Source organism: Callorhinchus milii, unplaced genomic scaffold, assembly GCF_018977255.1.
Source record: "Callorhinchus milii isolate IMCB2004 unplaced genomic scaffold, IMCB_Cmil_1.0 Scaffold16, whole genome shotgun sequence".
Taxonomy (NCBI): domain Eukaryota; kingdom Metazoa; phylum Chordata; class Chondrichthyes; order Chimaeriformes; family Callorhinchidae; genus Callorhinchus; species Callorhinchus milii.
In genome coordinates this window covers 645126-665749 of record NW_024704757.1, presented here as the reverse complement: position 1 = coordinate 665749, position 20624 = coordinate 645126, and the positions used below count along the sequence as shown (strand labels likewise).

General features: G+C 43.8%; 1 protein-coding gene across 1 annotated transcript in view; it reads left to right on the top strand.

The window, feature by feature from the left end:
* The window catches only part of caskin1 (CASK interacting protein 1), a 292667-nt gene that overhangs the window by 224948 nt on the left and 47095 nt on the right, over positions 1 to 20624 (top strand). The window contains exons 7-9 of the mRNA XM_042341142.1: positions 9401 to 9509; positions 10167 to 10275; positions 17906 to 18000. Of these exons, the coding sequence (XP_042197076.1) occupies positions 9401 to 9509; positions 10167 to 10275; positions 17906 to 18000 (313 nt within the window). The remainder of the gene's footprint in view (positions 1 to 9400; positions 9510 to 10166; positions 10276 to 17905; positions 18001 to 20624) is intronic.

Here is a 20624-nt window from a genome sequence, read left to right as displayed (position 1 = left end):
CCGAACAACTCACTGTGTGAAAAAAATTCTCCTCTGTTTCTTTTAACAACTATTTTAAGTAGGTGTCCTCAACTATTCCCAGTGGGAATAGTTTCTCCTTGTTCACCCTATCGAATCCCCTCATCATTTTGAAAACTTCTATTAAGTTTCCTCTTAACTTTCTCTGCTCCAAGGAGAATAATCCCAGTTTCTCCAGTCTCTCCTGAAGCCCCTCATTCCTGGTACCATTCTGGTCAATCTCCTTTGCTCCCTCTCCAATGCCTTGACCTCCTTCCTAAAGTGTGGGGCCCAGAACTGAACCCAGTCTCTCGCTGAGGTCTAACCAGTGTTTATATAAAGGTTCATCATAACTTCCTGACTTGTGTATTCTATGCCCCTATTTATAAAGCCTGGTATCCCGGATGCTTTTTTAACAGCTGTATCTGCCTGTCCGGCCACCTTCAAACATTTACTTATATGACCCCCAGGTCTCTCTGTCCCTTCACCCCCTTTAAGACTGTACCATCAGCGTATATTGTCTCTCCTCATTCTTCCTCCCCAAATGCATCACTTTGCATTTCTCCACATTAAACTTCATCTGCCACGTGTCTGCCCATGTTACCCGTCTGTCTATGTCCATTTGCAGTATGTTACTATCCTCCTCACGGTTTACTATGTTTCCAGCTTAGTATCATCTGCAAACTTGGAAATTGCACTCCCTATACCCAAGTCCAGGTCATTTATAGAGATCAAAAACAGCGGTGATCCCAATACTGATCCCTGGGGGACACCGCTGCACACCTCCCTCCAGTCAGAAAACAACCATTCCCCACCACTATGCTCTCTGTCTCCTTTTCAGTTCTGTATCCGCTGCCACTGTCCCTTTAATACTGTAGGCTTCTATTTTGCTTACAAGACTCTTATGTGGCACTTTATCAAATGTCTTTTGAAAATCCATATAAACTACATTAATTGCACTACGTGCACTATTGCCAGACTTGTTCAATAATCATTCTGCTCTGTTCATAACCAAATTTGTGGATATGCCTATAGACCTCAACACTAGCTCAACGCTAACCAATATTGATTCAAAAATTATTACTTTAACTCTGTGGTTCTGCAGAGCAGGGAGTTTCTCACTAACATCCCTATCTCTCCAAATGCATCTCCCCAAAATTCAGATCATTTGTCTACACTTCTCATCGTTATTTGTTGACATCGCTGGCACAAATTAGCTGCTGAATTTGCCTCCATAAGAGTGTTAATAATAACAAGTCTTAATAATCCTTGCATTTGATATAGTACCTTTCACATTGGGTGGACGACGCATAGCACTTCACAGGATATATATGCTGTGAAGTGTATTTTGAACAAAGCAATATTTGTGTTTGTAGGCTATGTATATGTAGGTGAACATAGCAATTCAATTGCGCACAGCAATATCCTGCAAAGAACCATGAAACAAGCCTCTCTTGCATTTGATATAGTGCCTATAACTTCAAATTAATAAAGCACTTCACATCATTTTCTGTAATATCTACTGACCATGTATGTTGTAGGCAAACACAGCCGCTGATTTGCCACAGCAATGTTTCACAAACAACCATGAGGTGAATGATTAATTTATTTGGTCAGTTCACCAGGAGAATCTCCTTTTCAATATTATTATGAGTACACAAACTGAACAGACACATACAGGACCTCAGTTTAATGTCCCATCCAAAGGATAGTACCTCTGACAATGTAATTCCGCCCAGCACTACAATGGAGGATCAGCTCAGACTATGAGCTCAACGTCCCAATGTGAGGTTCAAACCCACAACTATCTGAACCGAGAGATCTACAAACTTACTCTTCATTTCAAATTAATCCTATTTTTATGCAGCACTTTGAGATGCTCTTTTATGTGAAAGTTGAAAGGTAATCTATAGATGTGGGTTGTTCCATGGGTAAGGACATCAAAGACCAAGTATTGATGATGGAGACAGTTCTTTGTCCATAATAGCTTCCTTGAGTGATCTTATGACTTCTAGAATGGTACCATCCCATTAATTTCTTACCCCTAGCTCCCTCCATCATCAGTCATTGCCCTCAATGCTTTCCCTAACTAAACAGATCTTTTCTAGGCAGCACATCCCCAAGTGCTTCCCTCACAAATAACTCTGCAAAGAACATCCAGTGGCTTCTTAACTTGGACCTTTTCTTGCATGCTGGTGAGAATGAAAAGTACGAGGGAGAATTTTCATAGACTTTTACAACACAGAAGGAGGCCATTCAGCCCATCATGCCCTGTGCTGGCTCTTTGAAAGAGCTATCTAATTAGTTCCACTCTTCCTTTCTTATCCTGTAGCCCTGCAATTTTTTTCTTTTCAGGAACATATCCAATTCCCTTTTGAAAATCACTATCGAAATTTTATTTTTGATATACATTTAATTACTTATGTGGTCTATTGCCAGTTTGTACGGTTACATCAGTCCGCTGAAAGCATTCTCAGTTTATCCCAAGAGATCATGGAAGGGACAGTACAGAATATTATCATGCCTTTAGCATAAAGATACAAAAGAACATCATGGAGGATCTGTTATCACTTGTGAAATATGAACTGGCAACAGTCATACCCAGAAACTTGGAGCCACAAATCTCTTGAGGTCAGCAAAAAATTACCAGTATGGATTTCCAATATATATCTTGCGGTGAGAGGAGCACAAGTTGTTGGAATGCCAGATAGTTATTACCAGTGAAAAGGGTCAGCAACATGAGCCAGGTCGTGTGACCCACAACACAGGCTCTATTGGGATGGGATTTCACCAGTTCCTGTGTGCTTCACTGACTCCAAAAGGAATCGAACGGCTTTCTTCCTTGCTGTAAATTTCTATAGTCGTCTAGTTGCTATGATGGTGCAGTTGCTACCCTCACCACAGGATGGCGGAACATGTTATTCCCAGTCTTGCTGATAATCCCAGCATTTGATATACAGCCCTTTATGTCAGGAGGATGTATCAAAGCACTTCACAGGATTCACTGCAAGATGTAGAAACTGTATTTTTGCAGATGAACACGGCAGCCAATTTGTGCACCGCAGCATCCTGCAAGCAGCCATTAATTAAATAACCAATTTTGTCTGAGGGATTGTTGGCCAGGACAGCAGGAGAGACTCTTCTTTTCAAATAGTCCCATGGGATCTTTACCGTCTACCTGAAGAAATAAACAGGACTTCATTTAACGTATGGGACTGCCTTACAACAACTTGTATTTATACAGCACCCTTCAGGCAGAATAATGCCTCGGGGCACGATGCAGTGGCAGGGATGGACACTGAGTAAGGGAGAAGTGGAACTGACCAGTGCAGTTGAAGACTTCGGCTGAATGTCACTGCCTCAGTAACAGAGTTCATGGTTGAGAAGTAATTGGAGATCAGGAAGCACTGAAGGCAAATTTAGCTGTATCAGTAGCTCGGAGCTGTCCAGCTTTGTAACAGAATGACGCCTCCCTGTTTGTGGGATGAGTTCAGACTTCAAGCACATAACCATTGCCACATTCCACTGACTTGGAATCTCCAGTAAGCATGGAACAAACAGGGAATCTCATTCACACTGACGTTTCACACCACAGACCGCCGAAACCCTAATACACGCCTTCATTACATCAAGGCTTGAGTATGCAAACTCACTGCTTGTCAGCCTCCCCAACTCCTCCCTCCACCGCCTGCAGATCATCTGCAGCCTGTGTCCTCTCCCGCACCAGGCTCCATGATCCTATCACCCCCCATCATTGCCCATCTCCACCGGCCTCCCATCACACAGAGGATACAGTTCAAGATCCTGGTCCTCACCTTCAAAGCCCTCCATGGACTTGCTCCCCCTACCTCTCTGACCTCCTAACCCCCTACCACCCTGTTCGATCCCTCCGCTCAGCGGGCTCCGGCCTGCTTCACATCCCCCGCCTCGCTTGCCCCACTATTGGCGGCGGGCCTTCAATCTCCTGCTTCCCGTCCTGCCCTCTCCCACACTGACCATAACTCTGTTTGTCCAGGACCTTGGGACGTCCTCCTAACGTGAAAGGCGCTATATAAATTTTGTTGTTATAACAGGAATATGTCCATTTTACATTCCATGTTACAGCCAGAGGCAGGCTTTTGCATAAGGGCACAAACCTGTAGTGTTGACAGTGTCAGAAAGTGGTTACAAGTGAATTCAGTTCCTTGTGTCCCTCAGTTATGTCTGAACCTAGAACAGTAATCTGTCAGATTCCAGGTGCTGTCAGGCAAGTGAATATAATAATCCTTGCATTTGACAGTTGCATACCGCAGTGGGTTTTATTTACAATATCTTGGGGTCAGGAGACTGTACATAACCCCGTCAACCTTTACTAGCTATATAAAGGACTGTTGGGTTCTGGGCAATGAACAGAATAAGACTGACTTATTCTACTCAGCTCACTTTTAATAAAGGACCTGAGAACAGAGGAACCAAAGACATTCAGCGACTCATGCTTTTACTTAACCAGAAATGTAAAATTTGCTAGTTCATTTAAAAGTTAATCACATGCATAAATGTTCGTATTAGAATATAAAATCAATAAAATGTCTATAAACCATAAGGATCTTTGCTCCTTTGACACAGTCAGTTGGTAAAATTCTCAAATGTACTCTCTTGATTCAGACCCGACACAACTTGCTTGGGTTCGTTGATTACAAAGTCAAAGTTGAATCTTCAATGGTGTACAGCTGAGGTGTGTACTTTACTCGACAGTTGTTATATGTTGTTATTCTTCTCATCCCGTTACTTTCCAAACGATTTCAGATGTTCTGGAATTTCTGCAGTTTTCCTTCTTCCTAAAATTGCTGGAGGTCAACGAAAGTTGATGAAACAGTCCAAGTCTGATGGATTTTAACCCCGAAGACAACACATTTGCTTCACCGCTTCATATCGTCACATGAAAGATGGCTCTTGTGTGGACAGCCCCGATATGCTCTGTCCTAGACTGAACAAAGCCATACATCTTTTATAATCGATTTTCCACAGTCAACAGCAACAACAACTTGGATTTATATAGTGCCCTCCATGCCGGACGGCATCTCAGAGCGCTTAGTCAGTCAGGATGTCAGCTGTAATAAACACATCTCTTTATATTTTTCTAGCCAACATCATCATTTTTAACCATTAACAAAATGGTATCTATTCAACATAAGCATTTCTAACCATTGATTAAAATAATTATTTTGACTGCCTGAGTTAACATATATTCACAATTTCAGTTATGAGGCGGGATCACTCTAGGGTATTTAATGATTGTGGCATTAGACTTGTGGAAGTCAGAGTTTGGGCTGGAGGAGAACTGGAGCGCTTCAACCTGTGTGATAGACGCAATCAATTTCAACAGGGTTAAATTGGGAGAAGGAGAGATGGAAATGACTGCATTTCTCAGGAGATTAGCTCTGTTACTAGCTGACCATTACACTTGAGGCCAGTGTGACTCCAGCATCTGAAAGGAGGAGACATTTATTTCAGCAGTTTCTTTTGAATCGACCTTCTGATTACTGGGAGCCGATCCCAGCAACCCTGCACCTTGGCGATGTTTTGGTTTTAATCCAAGTATCCATCTCTATCGCAAGCCTGCTTGGTTTCAATACATTTGTTTTCAGTCACTGTTAACAAGTCCACTGCTTCGTCAGCCTTGAGTTTTCAAAGTATGCTAGTGCACTTGTATTAGCAAGCTCTCGTATTCTCTTTAACAGGAGATAAAGTATTGATGACTGTTAAAATGGTTCACTCAAAGAATAGAGTGCACCTCTCATCCCCCACATAATCTTTGTAATATAATCAAACAGATGCAGATGAGATGTAAAATCATTCTCTTGCTCCTCGCAGTAGCTATGGGACTCTAGCAAAGCACAAGAGTAAGCTCACTGGTGTAACGAACCCTCAATGTATTTTGGTCTCTGATGCTATATTACATTTTAATACTTTCTCGCTCTCCTGAAAGATAGAAAGGCTGCAAACAAACTGTTACATTGTTAATTGAACACACAAAAGAGCTGCTTGATTTGTTTAACTTGCTTTGTTGAATCTTATGCACTTTTGACTGAGCAGATACTTCACTCTCCCTTCTGCGCACTCAAACTTGGTATTGCCCAGGTTCATCTGGTCAGCGTCCCAATAACTAGCATCACAACTCACCCCCCACTCCGACAATTGATGATAATAGGCATGGCGAAGGAGCGGAAACAGGGCCAGGCCTTCCTCCAGTTCCCAGTATCCTTCAGGGTCAGGGGAAAGAGAACCTATCTACTTCCAACTCCAGCAAAGATGGAGACATTACAAAACTATATCTGAATGATTGTGAGGAGAATAATTATATGTATTCGCTGAATTCGCTGACTGTAAAGCCAGTCAGGAACCTCGGGGTTCTGTTCGACCCTGAGCTGTCCTTTCTCCCTCATATCCGCGCCACAACTGGCACCGCCTTCCATCACCTCCGGAACATCGCCAGACTACGGCACTACCTCACCCCTCACGCGGCTGAAACTCTGGTCCACGCCTTTATCACCTCAAGGCTGGACTATGGGAAGCCTCTCCTCGTCGGCCTTCCCGCCACCTCCCTCCACACTGCAGGTCATTCAACTCTGCAGCTCGTGTACTGTCCCGCACCAGACACCGCGACCACATCACCCTCACCCTCGCCCTCGCTCGCCTCCACTGGCTCCCCATCCCCCAGAGGATCGAATTCAAGATCCTCATCCTCATCTACAAGGCCATTCACGGCCTCGCTCCCTCCTACCTCTCTGACCTACTATCCCCCTACCTACCTGCCCGTACCCTCCGTTCCTCTGGCTCCGGTCTGCTCCACATCCCCCGCCCCAACCGCCCTACCATCGGTGGCCGGGCCTTCAGCCTCTCAGTCCCGAGGCTCTGGAACTCCATCCCTCAGTGCCTTCGCCACCTCTTCCCTTTCCTCCTTCAAGACCGGTCTCAAGACCTTTCTCTTTGACCGTGCCTTCAGCTCCCCTCTCGACTCTCTACCCCCTCCTCGCTCCCTCCCTTCCCTCCCCTCACTTTGACCATTTCCCCCCAATGCTCGGGTCCTGACCCAACTGTACAGCACCTTGGGACGTCCTTCCAACGTGAAAGGCGCTCAATAAATGGAATCTTGTTATTGTTGTTGTAATTTGGGAATACAAGATTTGCTTCTTGGTCTGTTGTCACAAGCCATCTCCTGACATTCCTAAGCCATCCTTCGGGCGAGACATTAAACCAAGGTCCTGTCTGCCTGTTTGGGTGGCAGTTAAAGATCCCATGGCTCTTTTGAAAAAGGGAAGGGAGCTCTGGGCAACAATCCCCCAAATAAATCCCCCAAATCACTGTGTTTTGCTTTCCTGTGTGCTGGCTGATGATGGAGCTGACTGCCTGAATTGAATTGAATTTTAAAAAATTCTGTGAGATCTTACATTTTAAGGCAATGGCCTTAAGGCTGAGACCATGAGAAATTTCAGGCCTCAGATAGGAAGGGAGCCAATGGCACCCGTTCTATTGTAGGTAAGCAAACAGTGCAGATAATTTGCAATCAGGCAAAGCACAAATTGGCCATAACGCTAACTAAAAAAACATGTTCCTTCGGGGGTTATACTGTCATTATAGAACTGCACTGTGCCTGATCTTCTTTCTCTTTGCCTCTCTCGCTCACTAACTATCTTTTGTATCTCTCTCTCTAATGCTATACATGTATATATAATTGTCAATTTATTTTTCAATCTCTGTGTCGAATAAAAGTAGTGTAAATATGAAAACTTACCCATGCGACAGCAAAAAAAAGGTTGTGGTATTTGCTTGTGAGATTACAAAAAGCCATAAGTCACGGCCATAGCAACCTTTGTGCATGTGCGGGCACCAATTGTTTTCTTTTGTCGGATTTGCAGTCCCATGATCAACGTCTGCTTCGGAGTCCATTGCGGATAATTGGGGTGCTGATACCTGACACAGATAACAGATCACCAACACTGGTTGCCACTGATGTCACAGTGAATGCTGGAGTGCTGACTGATTGTAACACTTGTTGGGATTTTATGGATTTTACAATGGGGCTCCACTGTATCATAATTGGAGAGCAGGGATGAACAACACACTAATATATTGCTGCTTGGACCTACGTCTTTATTACTTTGATAGATATTCTCAGAGAATGGAAGTGACATTTGGGTTCATGTGCTATCTCTGTTTGCTGAAGTCTTCCGGCAGGGCTGCTAGTTTTATTGTATTGAATTTCTCGCTCCAAATGCTCTAGTGAAGTTTATCAGAGGGGATATCAGAGAAGCTGTAGTGAACCTTCTAGGCTTGGTTCAGCTGCAATAGAATTTGTGAGTAAAATAAATTAAACCAACCGGTGGCCATTAACTGAGGCTCAATACAAGCTCACACATATTCTGTAGGCACATGGCCTGTGGAATCACATAGTAAGCTGACACTCCAAAAATGACAAGTGTCGGGTGTGCCGTCTTTCGGATGAGACATTAAATCAAGGTCCCATCTGCCTGTTCAGGTGGATGTTAAAGATCCCATGGCACCATTCAAAAAGAGAAGGGAGATTCTCCTGGTGTCCTGGCCAACAATCTCCCAATCAAATTGGCTGTTTGTGGGACATTGCCGTGCACAATTGTACTTCTGCATTTGCCTACAAATACAGTCATTTAATTTCATAGTAAAATCCTCTGTGGCACTTTGAGATGTCCTTCCGACAGGATAAGGCACTATACCATATGCAAGAATTATTTATTGTTAATAATCATGTTGATGGAACTATAGCCAGGCACAAGTCAAGAGTAGGATATGTGAGGATTGTGTCAGGATTAAACAAACAATAATTTGCTCACTCTAACAATAAGGTTCAACAAATGAACCCACATACAGGATTTATTTTGAAGAGGATGATCATTTTATTTGTAACACATTTTGTAACGATCATGTCAGCCGAATCCCAGCCGTTGAACAATTTGGCTTTGATGTAATTTTGTAATTTTTTGCCTCTCAAATTATATTTCAACTGAGCCAAGCATTCTTCCAGCAAAGAGAATGGTGTCCTTCCAATACTGGTGGAGATCATTTCTCACTCCTATTTATACAGGATACTCACTCCCCAGAGCTGTCCAAGGCACAGAATCGCTGATCTTGAGCTTGAGACCATTGACTTAATATTGAGTGTGGAGTGGATTTTGGAAAAACAATTCAGTTTATTTTTAATATTTGTGTTTTCAGTGACTCTTAAAAACAGTGGAAAAAAGACTGTGAGAAATTCCAGGTTTCTCGTCTCTCCGCTGCCTCCTTGTGATGTTCCAATCGGCTTTGAAGCTGCTGTACACAAGCGCATTTACCAGGATCTGAAATTGTCAATGCTGTTTACCTGTAATAATGTTGTTTTGTGTGGCAGGCTTCTGCTGCAGGCTGGCATAGACATCAACCGGCAGACAAAGGCGGGGACAGCTCTGCATGAAGCTGCATTATGTGGCAAAACAGAAGTGGTCCGTTTGTTACTGGAAGTAAGTGTCTCTGGGGAAGAGGGTGGTGGGGGGCCGAGACAGAGAGACCTTATTTAAATAGAAGATTTGTAAAAACCCAGCACTTTGATTTGATCTTCCAACACTGAGCTCCATTCCTTTCAGATGCAGCCTCGAGCATTATTTGAGTGTGGATAAAAGTAGAAAAAATCATTCTTTCGCAAACTGAAATGAACTTGGTTAATCACTGTAGTGTTTCATTGGTGCAAAATTCTTGATTAATCTGATTGCATGTTTAAATGAGGTAGACAAGTATGTAAGTAGTAGAAGTATAAGGAATGGCCCAAGAGTACTTGAAAAGCTCTTGAAAATGTAATTGAAAATGAAAAAAAATGCAGGGCTATGGTGTAGAAGCGGGCGAGTGGGACTAGTTGGTAGCTCTTTCAAAGATCTGGCAAGGCACGATGGGCCAAATGGCCTCCTTCTATGCTGAAAGATTCTAAGAGAGGGCCATTGGGATTAGGAGATCTACCAAGATCAAATAAACTGTGGAACAGTCTCAATGGACTGAAGGGCCTTCTCCTGTTCTTCTATGTTTCTAATAAATATCATAATTTATGGGGTAAGGATGACATCAGGCTTTGAGAGGGTTTTGTAGGTTTCATTGCTTTACCTTTGAATATTTTTCTTCTGTTTCAGAGTGGAATTAATGCACATATCAAGAACACGTACAATCAGACTGCCCTGGATATCGTCAACCAGTTCACAGCCACACAGGCGAGCAGAGAAATCAAACAAATGCTCCGAGGTAGGCCACAAAAGGTGAAGAGATGTGCCAGGATTTTCAGACAGGGCCCCAAGATGGAATGAGAGCCTTTGGTACCTTGTTACAAGTCAGCTTCTTGTCTATGGTTGTGCATCGTGCCATGTCTGCAGGCAACATGTCACCTCAGTGAAACAGGACCTTGGAGCTCATCTTAATAAGAGCTCATCTTAATAAGAGAAGACTTGATATAATCTAATAATCTTTGACACAGATTATCATGTCAAAGTCTCAAAGCACTTCATAGGATTTTACTATGAAGTGTAGTGACGGTGTGCTTGTAGGTGAACATGGTTAGATTCCTCAATGGAGGCACCTAAGACATTAATATCACTGGTATTGAAGGCCCCAAATCATGGATTTAGTCATTGAGAATGCATTGGGGAGGTGGGGGGTGCACAATGCACACATCTAAGTTCACCAAAATTGTGGCTGGAGCACTAACTGTGTAGAATAGACTGCCAGTAGAACACGCCGGGAAAGAGCTGGACAAATATCAGTTTGGCACCAGAAGGGAAGTTTATAGAAATAACTGAGTTAAAAATCCACAGCACTTCCCGAAAAAAGAGTCTCTCCCAACGTCCTGGCAAAAAATCTTTCACTCCATGAGTGTTTGTGGGACATTGCCTGGGCCAAAAGAAAAGTGCGGAAATATTTGCCCAGATTTGTCAATTTTGCAGAAAATTGCAGGGAAACTTGTCAGATTTTGTAGAAAACGGCAGGGTTGTTGATTGATGCTATTGAGGTATATTTTACTGCCAACCTACATTTTTTCCTTTTGTTGATAAAAACTAAACATGAAGAAATAGAAAGCAGAGAGTGGTAGTAAACGGTTGCTTTTCTGATTGGGGGAGGTGTGTAGTGGTGTCCCTCAGGGGTCGGTATTGGGACCACTGCTCTTTCTGATCTATATTAATGATCTGGACCTGGATATAGGGAGCACAATTTCCAAATTTGCAAACAACACTAAGCCAGGAAAAGTAGTTAATGGTGAGGAGGATAGCACCAGACTCCAAGAGGACTTAGACAGATTAGTAAAATGGGCAGCAATGTGGCAGATGAGGTTTAATGTGGAGAAATGCGAAGTGTTGCGTTTCGGTAGGAAGACTGAGGAGAGGCAGTGTAAGCTGATGGTACAATCTTGAAGGGGGCAAATGAACAGAGAGACCTGGGGGTCCACATCTCTGAAGGTGGCAGGACAGGTAGATAAAGCTGTGAAAAAGGCATCCGGGATACTAGGCTTTATAAATAGGGGCATAGAATACAAAAGTCAGGAGGTTATGTTGAATATAAAATGCTGGTTAGGCCTCAGTCGGAGACTGCGTTCAGTTCTGGGCACCGCACTTTAGGAAAGATGTTAGGACATTGGGGAGGGTGCAAAGGAAGTTTACCAGGATGGTACCAGGAATGAAGGACCTTAGTTATGAGGAGAGGTGAGTGAAACTAGGATTATTCTCCTCAGAGCAGAGAAGATTAAGAGGGGATTTAATAGAGGTTTTCAAGATCATGAGAGGATTTGATAGATTGAACCGGGAAAAACTGTTTCCACTGGTCAGTAACCCGAGGACACCGATTTAAGAGAGCTGTTAAAAGAAACAGAGGGGAAGTTAGGAAAAAAATTTCACCCGGCGAGCTTTTGGGATCTGGAATGCATTACCTGAAAGGGTAGTGGAAGCCGATTCAATAACAACTTTTAAGAGAGAAGTAGATGGGTATTTGGGGAGAACAGGATTGCAGGGCTATGGAGAGAAAGCGGATTGAGTTGGAAGCTCTTTTCGGAGCCGGCGCAGACACGGTGGGCCGAATGGCCTCTTTCTGTGCTGTACGATTCTATGACAGAATACACACACACTCACAGAGAGAGACACGCGCACACACACACCGAGACACACACTCAGACACAAAGGACACACACACTCAGACACAAACACACACACTCATAGACACAGAGTGACACACAGATAAACACTCAGACACACAGAGAGAGACACACATACTGACAGACTGAGAGACAGACACACACTCACAGACCGAGAAAGACACACACATTCACAGAGAGAGAGACGCTGACAATCACACATTCTCTCTCTCTCTCACACACACACACAGACAATCATACACTCTCTCTCAACTCACAGAGACACAATCACACTCTCTCTCACACACACAGAGATACAATCACACTCTCTCTCACAGAGACACACAATCACACACAATCATACCCACTCTCACACACACAGAGACACACAATCACACTCTCTCACACAATCATACACACAGAGACACACAATCACACTGTCTCACACACAATCATACACACTCACACACAGAGACACACAATCACACTCTCTCACACACACAATCATACACACTCACACACAGAGACACACAATCACACAGAGACACACAATCACACTCACACACAATCATACACACTCACACACAGAGACACACAATCACACACACTCACACACACAGAGACACACAATCACACACACAGAGACACACAATCACTCTCTCACACACAGTCATACACACTCACACACAGAGACATACAATCACACACTCTCACACACAATCATACACACTCACACACAGACACACAATCATACACACTCTCTCAAACACACACAGACAATCACATACTCTCGCACACACCCACAGAGCGATATACAGACAATCACACACTCACACACATCATAGAATCATACAGCACAGAACGAGACCATCATGTCTGTGCCGTCTTTTTGAAAAGAACTTACAAATCAACCCCAGTCCCCCGCTCTCTCCCCATAGCCCTGCAAGCTTGTCCTCCCCAAATAATTACTATCTTAAAAGTTGTTATAGAATCGGCTTCCACCGGCCTTTCAGGCAATGCATTCCAGATCCCAACAACTCGCTGTGTGAAAATATTTCTCCTCCCCTCCCCTCTGTTTCTTTTAACAACTATTTTAAATCAGTGCCCTCGGGTTACTGACCCACCCTCCACTGGGAATAGTGTCTCCTGTTCACCCTATCAATTCCCCTCATAATTTTGAAAACTTCTATTAAGTCTCCTCTTAACCTTCTCTGCTCCAAGGAGAACAATCCGAGCTTCTCCAGCCTCTCCTGATAACTGACGCCCCTCATTCCTGGTACCATTCTGGTCAATCTCCTTTGCACCCTCTCCAGTGCCTTGACCTCCTTCCTAAACTGTGGGGCCCAGAACTGAACCCAGTCTCTCACTGAGGCCCCACCAGTGTTTATATAAAGCTTCATCATAACTTCCTGACTTGTGTATTCTATGCCCCTATTTATAAAGCCTGGTGTCCCGGATGCTTTTTTAACAGCTGTATCTCCCTGTCCGGCCACCTTCAAAGATTTACTATATGACCCCCAGGTCTCTCTGTTCCTTCACCCCCTTTAAGATTGTACCATCAGCGTATATTGTCTCTCCTCATTCTTCCTCCCCAAATGCATCACTTTGTATTTATCCACATTAAACTTCATCTGCCACGTGTCTGCCCATGTTACCCGTCTGTCTGTGTCCTCTTGCAGTCTGTTACTATCCTCCTCACTGTTTACTATTTTTCCATCTGCAAACTTGGAAATTGCACTCCCTATACCCAAGTCCAGGTCATTTATGTAGATCACAAACAGCGGTGATCCCAATACTGATCCCTGGGGGACACCACTGCACACCTCCCTCCAGTTAGAGAAACAACCGTTCACCACCACTCTCTGTTTTCTGTCTCCCTGTCAGTTCTGTATCCGCTCCACTGTCCCTTTAATACCGTGAGCTTCTATTTTGCTTACAAGTCTCTTATGTGGCACTTTAACAAACTTTTTTTGAAGATAAACTACTTCAACTGCACTATCTTCATCCACCCTCTCCTTTACTTTATCAAAAAACTCTTAACAGGTTTGTTAGACATGATCGGCTTTTAACAAATCCGTGCTGGCTGTCCTTTATTAACCCATATTTTTCTAAGTGAAAATTGATCGTCTCTCGGATTATAGTCTCTAGAAGTTTCCTGACTGCTGACTTTAGGCTGACTGACCTGTAGTTCCCGGATTTATCCTTCTGCCCTTTTTGTACAGGGGAGTAACATTTGCAACTCTCCAGTCCTCTGACACCACCCTGGTATTCAAGAAGGATTTAAGGGTTGTGGCCAGAGCCTCTGTTACTTCAATTCTTACTTCCCTCAGTAACCGAGGATGCATCCCATCCGGACTGGGTGATTTATCTACCTTCAGGACCGACAACCTTTTTAGTATCGCCTTTCGGTTTATTCTTATCCAATTTCACTCCCCTCTCCTCCGATACGATGGTATTGGCTGCATCCTCTTCTTTTGTAAAGACAAATGCAAGGTACTCATTCAGTATGTCAGCTATGCCCTCTGCCTCCACAAGAAGATTTCCTCTTTGGTCCCTAATTGGACCCACCCTACCTTTAACTAGCCTTTGACGCCCTGCCTGTCTGCCTTCCAAACTCCTCCCTCCACAGGCTGCAGATAATCCAGAACTCTCCAGTCAGTGTCCTCTCCCGCAATAAACTCAAAACCCTCCTCTTCGACCATGATATCGGCCAACCCCCTTCCCCCTCCCTGACCCCAGCTCACGTCTGAAATGCTGTACACTGTCCAGTGTCTTGGGGACTTCCTCCCAACGTGAAAGGCGCTATACAGATGTAATCTTGTTGATGTTTATATGCTTATAATATCTTAGGGTTCCCTTTTATATTACCCACTAATCTTTTCTCATACAATCTCTTTGCCCCTCTTATTTCCTTTTTTAGTTCTCCTCTGTACTTTCTATATTATATTTGATTATCTTCTGTATTTTGGACCTGACATTTATCATAAGCCTCCTTTTCTGTTTCATATTAATCCCAATTTCTTTATTTATCCATGGAGGTTTGGATGCCCTCCTTTCACCTTTGTGGGATGTATTTGTTCTGTGCCCGAACTATCTCCTCCTTGAAGGTTTCCCATTGCTCGTTAGCTGTTTTACCTGCCAATCTTTCTTTCCAGTCCACCTTGACTAGGTCCCTTTTTAACTCACTGAAATTAATCCTCTTCCAGTTGAGTATCTTCACCTTTGATTGCTCTTTGTCCCTTTCCATAAGTACTCTAAACCTACTGATGTTGTGGTCACTGTTGTCCAGATGCTGAAACCTGCCCACTTGCCCCACTTCATTCCCCAGAACTAGATTCCAGCACTGCTTCCTTCCTCATTGGGCTGGAAACGTATTGATCCAGAAAGTTATCCTGCACATATTTCAGGAATCCTTCCCCCTCTTTGCCCTGTGCACTGTTATTTTGCCAGTCTATGTTAGGATAGTTGAAGTCCCCCATTATCACCACTCTATTGTTTTGCATCTTTCTGAAATCTGCTGCAGATTTGCTTATCTGTCTCCTTCCCACTATTTGGTGGTCTATAGTACACACCGAACAGAGTAACAGCTCCTTCTCTGCTCCTTAACTCTAACCAAATAGATTCTGTTTTTGGACCCTCTAGTACATCGTCCCTTTCCAGGGCCGTCACCGTGTCTTTAATCAATATTGCCACCCACCCACCTTCCTTTTTTCCCTTCCCTATCCCTCCTGAATACATTGTAGCCGGGAATATTCAGCTCCCATTCCTGCCCTTGTTTGAGCCAGATCTCCGTTATTGCCACTACATCATAACCCCATGTGGCTACTCGAGCCGCAGCTCACCAACCTTATTTGTCACACTCCGTGCATTTACGCACATGTACTCCAAAACCGACTGAATGCAGATGCATTTCTCCCCCTTTTCCTGGACTATTCCTTGTTACATTCCTATTCCTCTCTCCCAGCCCTCTATGTAACTTGTTTGTCCTCTCTAATGCTACATCCTGATTCCCTTTCCCCCTCAAAATTAGTTTAAACCCTTCCCCACAGCACTCTCTGCGAGGACATTGGTCCCAGCCCTGTTCAGGTGCAACCCATCCACCTTGTACAGGTCGCACCTGCCTCAGAACTGGTCCCAATGATCCAGGAACCTGAAGCCCTCCTTTCTGTACCATTTCTCCAGCCATGCATTCATGTGTTTGATCTGCTGTTTTGATACTCACTTGCACGAGGCACTGGGAGTCATCCAGAGATCACCACCTTTGAGGTCCTACTCTTTAGCTTTTCCCTAGCTTCCGATACTCTCCCTGTAGGATCTCAGCCCTTTTTTTTCCCTACATCATGAATCCCAACATGGACCATGACTTCTGGATGTTCCCCTTCCCCCTGTAGAATGTTTTGCACCTGTTCCATGATGTCTTCAACCCTGGCACCAGGGAGGCAACATACCATGTGAGAGTCACGTCTTTGTTTGCAGAAACGCCTGCCTACTCCTTTCAACATTGTGTCCCCAATGACAATTGCATTGAGACTCTTCCCTGTGTCCCCTGTGCATCCATTTGCTTTTGACTCCCCTCCCCAGAGGTGTCATCACCCTGACCGGTCTTCAGTACAGAGAACTGGTTTGTGAGTGCCACACTCTCAGGGGATTTCTGCACTGCCCGTCCCCTCTTCCTACCAAGCCAGGTGGTCACCCACTCGCTCTCCTATTTTGTTTTAATATAACTTATATATTTTATAATTATGCACCGATTTTCCCCCTCTGTACCAAATTCCCACTCTCACCAAATTTCTTAACACAATTCTCACTCTGTTCCACCTCACTCAGTTCACCCCTCACACTGCAGGCTCTCTGCTCCCATATAGAGACACACAGACAATCATACACTCTCACACAAACGCACACAGAGACATAGACAATCATAATCGCGGGGCCTCCGAGGGAAGCCCATTTGCCGCTTGAGCCACACTGTACATATGCGTCCATAGCTGCCCCACCCACAATGAAGTCAGGTAACCAGCTGGGAGGCCCGTGGCCCAGAATCTACTTTTATAGTGGGTTTGTAGCAGATTTGGGTATTTGTGGCGGATTCCGCAGGAAACGTGCAGCCGCACTTTTCTATTGGCCCAGGAAATTGCTCCACATTAACTGGCTGCCGCGGTTGCCTACAAATACAGTTACTATACTTGACACCAATTCCTTATGCAGCGTTTTGAGACTTTTGGATCAGTAGTTGCTTTATCAAACACCTAGATTATAATTACAGAGTCAGTTACTGCAGGAAGTGGGTCTAGAAGTGGGACTGAGTGTTTTTTTTGCAATGTGAGATCATTTTGCTTGAAAAATATCCTGTCGACACTGTAAGCCAAGCCCTAATGGTAGGGTAGTCCTAGCAGAAAGAACAGTGGGAAGTTTTCCAGACAGTGCTTTCAGTGGCAAGCTATGTGTTTTAGCTGGTTCGACTTCAGCAGGGCCCAGCACACACTCTGGGGTCCCATGGCCTTGGCTCCTTCATGCATATTCCATTCAAGACACAGGGAAATTTCTATATGTAGGTGGCATACATATGTGGAAGTCTAAGTCTGGCTTGGATACTCTTAAAAGCGCAGACACTCAGCTGACCAATTCATGGCTAAATCAGAAGCAGTGTCCACAGTTGCCAAATTGACCTCACAGGCTGAGACTAGGTACAATTTGGGGCCTTGATCTAGGGAGCATCTTGTTGACATCTACTTATTGTTGTTTTGTTCTTTGCAGAAGCTTCTGCTGCCATACAGGTGCGAGCAGTGAAGGACTACTGTAACAACTATGACCTGACCAGTCTTAATGTAAAAGGGGGAGATGTGATTACAGTGAGTTTGATTACAGTGCGATCCTCTCATACTTTATCAATCCTTTGGCCTTGAGTTCAATATCTCTGATTGATTAAATCCAATTGATTATTCTTAATGTACTTGTTAAACAAAACCAAACATCTAAATAATCCATCAAGAAGCTTGGGATTTGACGGTCCCTTCAGACAGTTAATTCAACAAGGGACTGAACTTCATTGATTTGCATGACAATGTAAAACGCAACACTTTTTGTCACTTTTCTCACTTTAACTAAAGAAATTTTCCACCAGGTGTGTATTGCAGGTTGGTAGATTTATTTACAGTTCACAGTTATTGCAGAAGAAATGCACTGCGTAATTATCAAGGGTCGAACCACCTTCAGGTGTCATATTGAGCCCTTGTGAATGCATGCCCCACTCTGCATATTTGCCTAACAATAAACTGGAACCTTCCTGTATTGGCAAGTTACATTCATCTGATAAGTAGTGCGGGAGCTAGAGTCCTGTGATGGTCTTTTTAAATACACACAAACACAAGCCTTGTTACTAAGCCGTTTCCAGGAAAATAAGGTTTCATTCAGCTGCTTTCCAACAGTAGTGCTCTTGCCTCTGGGTCAGAAGATTGTGGGTTCCCACATTGGGACTTTGAACTCATATAATCTAGGCTGTCACTCCAATGTAGGTGTGCTGCATTGTCAGAGGTGCTGGCCTTCAGATGAGACGTTAAACAGATCCTGCATGCCTGTTCAGGTAGACATTAAAGATCCCACAGCACTATTAGAAAAGAGAAGGAGTTTCTCCTCATGTCCCAGTCAACAATCCCCCAGGTACAATTGTTCATGGTTTTTTGTGAGACATTGCTGTGCACAAATAGGCCGTCTCATTCACTTCCAAAACACGGTAAATGCTTTGAGATATTTCAATGTTAATAGGCGCTACATAAAAGGATTTTTATTATTGTTGTATCTGGTTTACACCCCCGAGTGGCCAATTAAAGCTAAACAGTTCTCAGGTTCGGATGCTTGCCCTCTCGATGGCAATGGTGGAAACCCAAGGGATGATCATGAGACCATGAGAAGAGAAACAAACGAAAACTTCTAAATACTTTTTTTTTAAAAAGTTTTAAAATGAATCATGTTGTGTTGGATGCAGCTATGAATTTAATATGTCACGAAATCAATGCAGTTTATATTTGAACAGTAATTTAGTAATATCTGCCAGAATTGTTTGTCATTTAGATATCTTGATCAAGGGTGTTTCGGTAGCAGTTTTGCTGTAAGTGAACGTTTGTTTCCCCCTGTGTGTTTTCACATATAAATAAATCAATGACACCGACATAGAGAGAAATTGATGGGATGTCTTTTGAGGTGAAGAAAGCAGCAGGTGGCGCTACACACACACACAACTATCATAATTAGCAATAAAAGCATTCCTAATCAGTGGATTATCGGTAAATAGCAAGGGCAAGTCTAGCTGAAGTGACCATTTGTGTCATTGGTCATGAAGGGCTTTTTGACGTAGGCTTACCCCATAGCCTTTGCCTGGCTCTCCGACTCGCTCACTCTCAACCCTGCCCATCCCATGCACAGCTGCCAACTAATTGGCTGTCCGTGCTCTGCCTTTGACAATCATTCGGAGCTGAGTGGGTGAGTGGCAGGATTTTTAAATGGGAGAGTCCTCTGGCTGCCATACACGGTGGTCACCAGCCACAATCTGTGTTGAATTATTGCTGGGAACCACTACAGAACCTGTGTCACATCAGTTGTTCTGCTTTGGGTTCTACAGAAGCATTAAATGTTGATAATGCTTGCATTTGGTATAGTGCCTTTCGGGTCCTGAGGATATCTCAGAGCCTTCACAGGACTTTATTGTAAAGTGTAGTGACTGTATATTTTTTGGGTGAATGACGCAATGAGCTATGAAGTGAATGACAATTTTTTTTCTCCATGGGGGATTGTGAGCCAGGGCACCAAACTCCCTTCTGTTTTTGAGTAGATAGGACGGTTAAATGTCTCATTAGAAGGAAGGCACCTCTAACAGTGCAGAGCTTCCCCAGCACTGCACTGGAGTGTCAGCCTGGACTGTGTGAGAATATGGAATTTGAACCCATAACCTTCTAACTCAGAAGGAAGAGTGCTACCAACTGACCCAGAATTGACACACATGACCAGTAAAATTTAGGGAGAATAATTGAATCACAATTCTTCTGTAACTGTGCCAGAAGACCAATCTATAGCCTCTTCCTTCAGAGCAAACAGCCTGTCCATAAAGCCTTGGTCCAGAACACAGATAACAGCCATTACTAATCTGAGAATGTGTAGCTTGTAGCTGTCAACTATTGTGTTAGCTGAACGAGCCTTGTTCTCAAGAGTAACTGTTAAATCGATGGGGACGGAGTGACCTGAGCCATAAATCTGGAACATCGACAATCATTGGTGTGGTGAATGCCACCTAATTCAGGACAGCAGTGATGGGTACTTGACATGCTGCCATTTAACAAACAACTATTAGTGGTGCCCACTGGCTATTGGGATTGGCAGTGACAGATTGGATATGCATCTTGTGATTTGAAGGGTAAGATCCAGTGAGGAAGCAATTACAAATACAACAAACACAAATTTGAATTTATACTGTGCCTTTCAT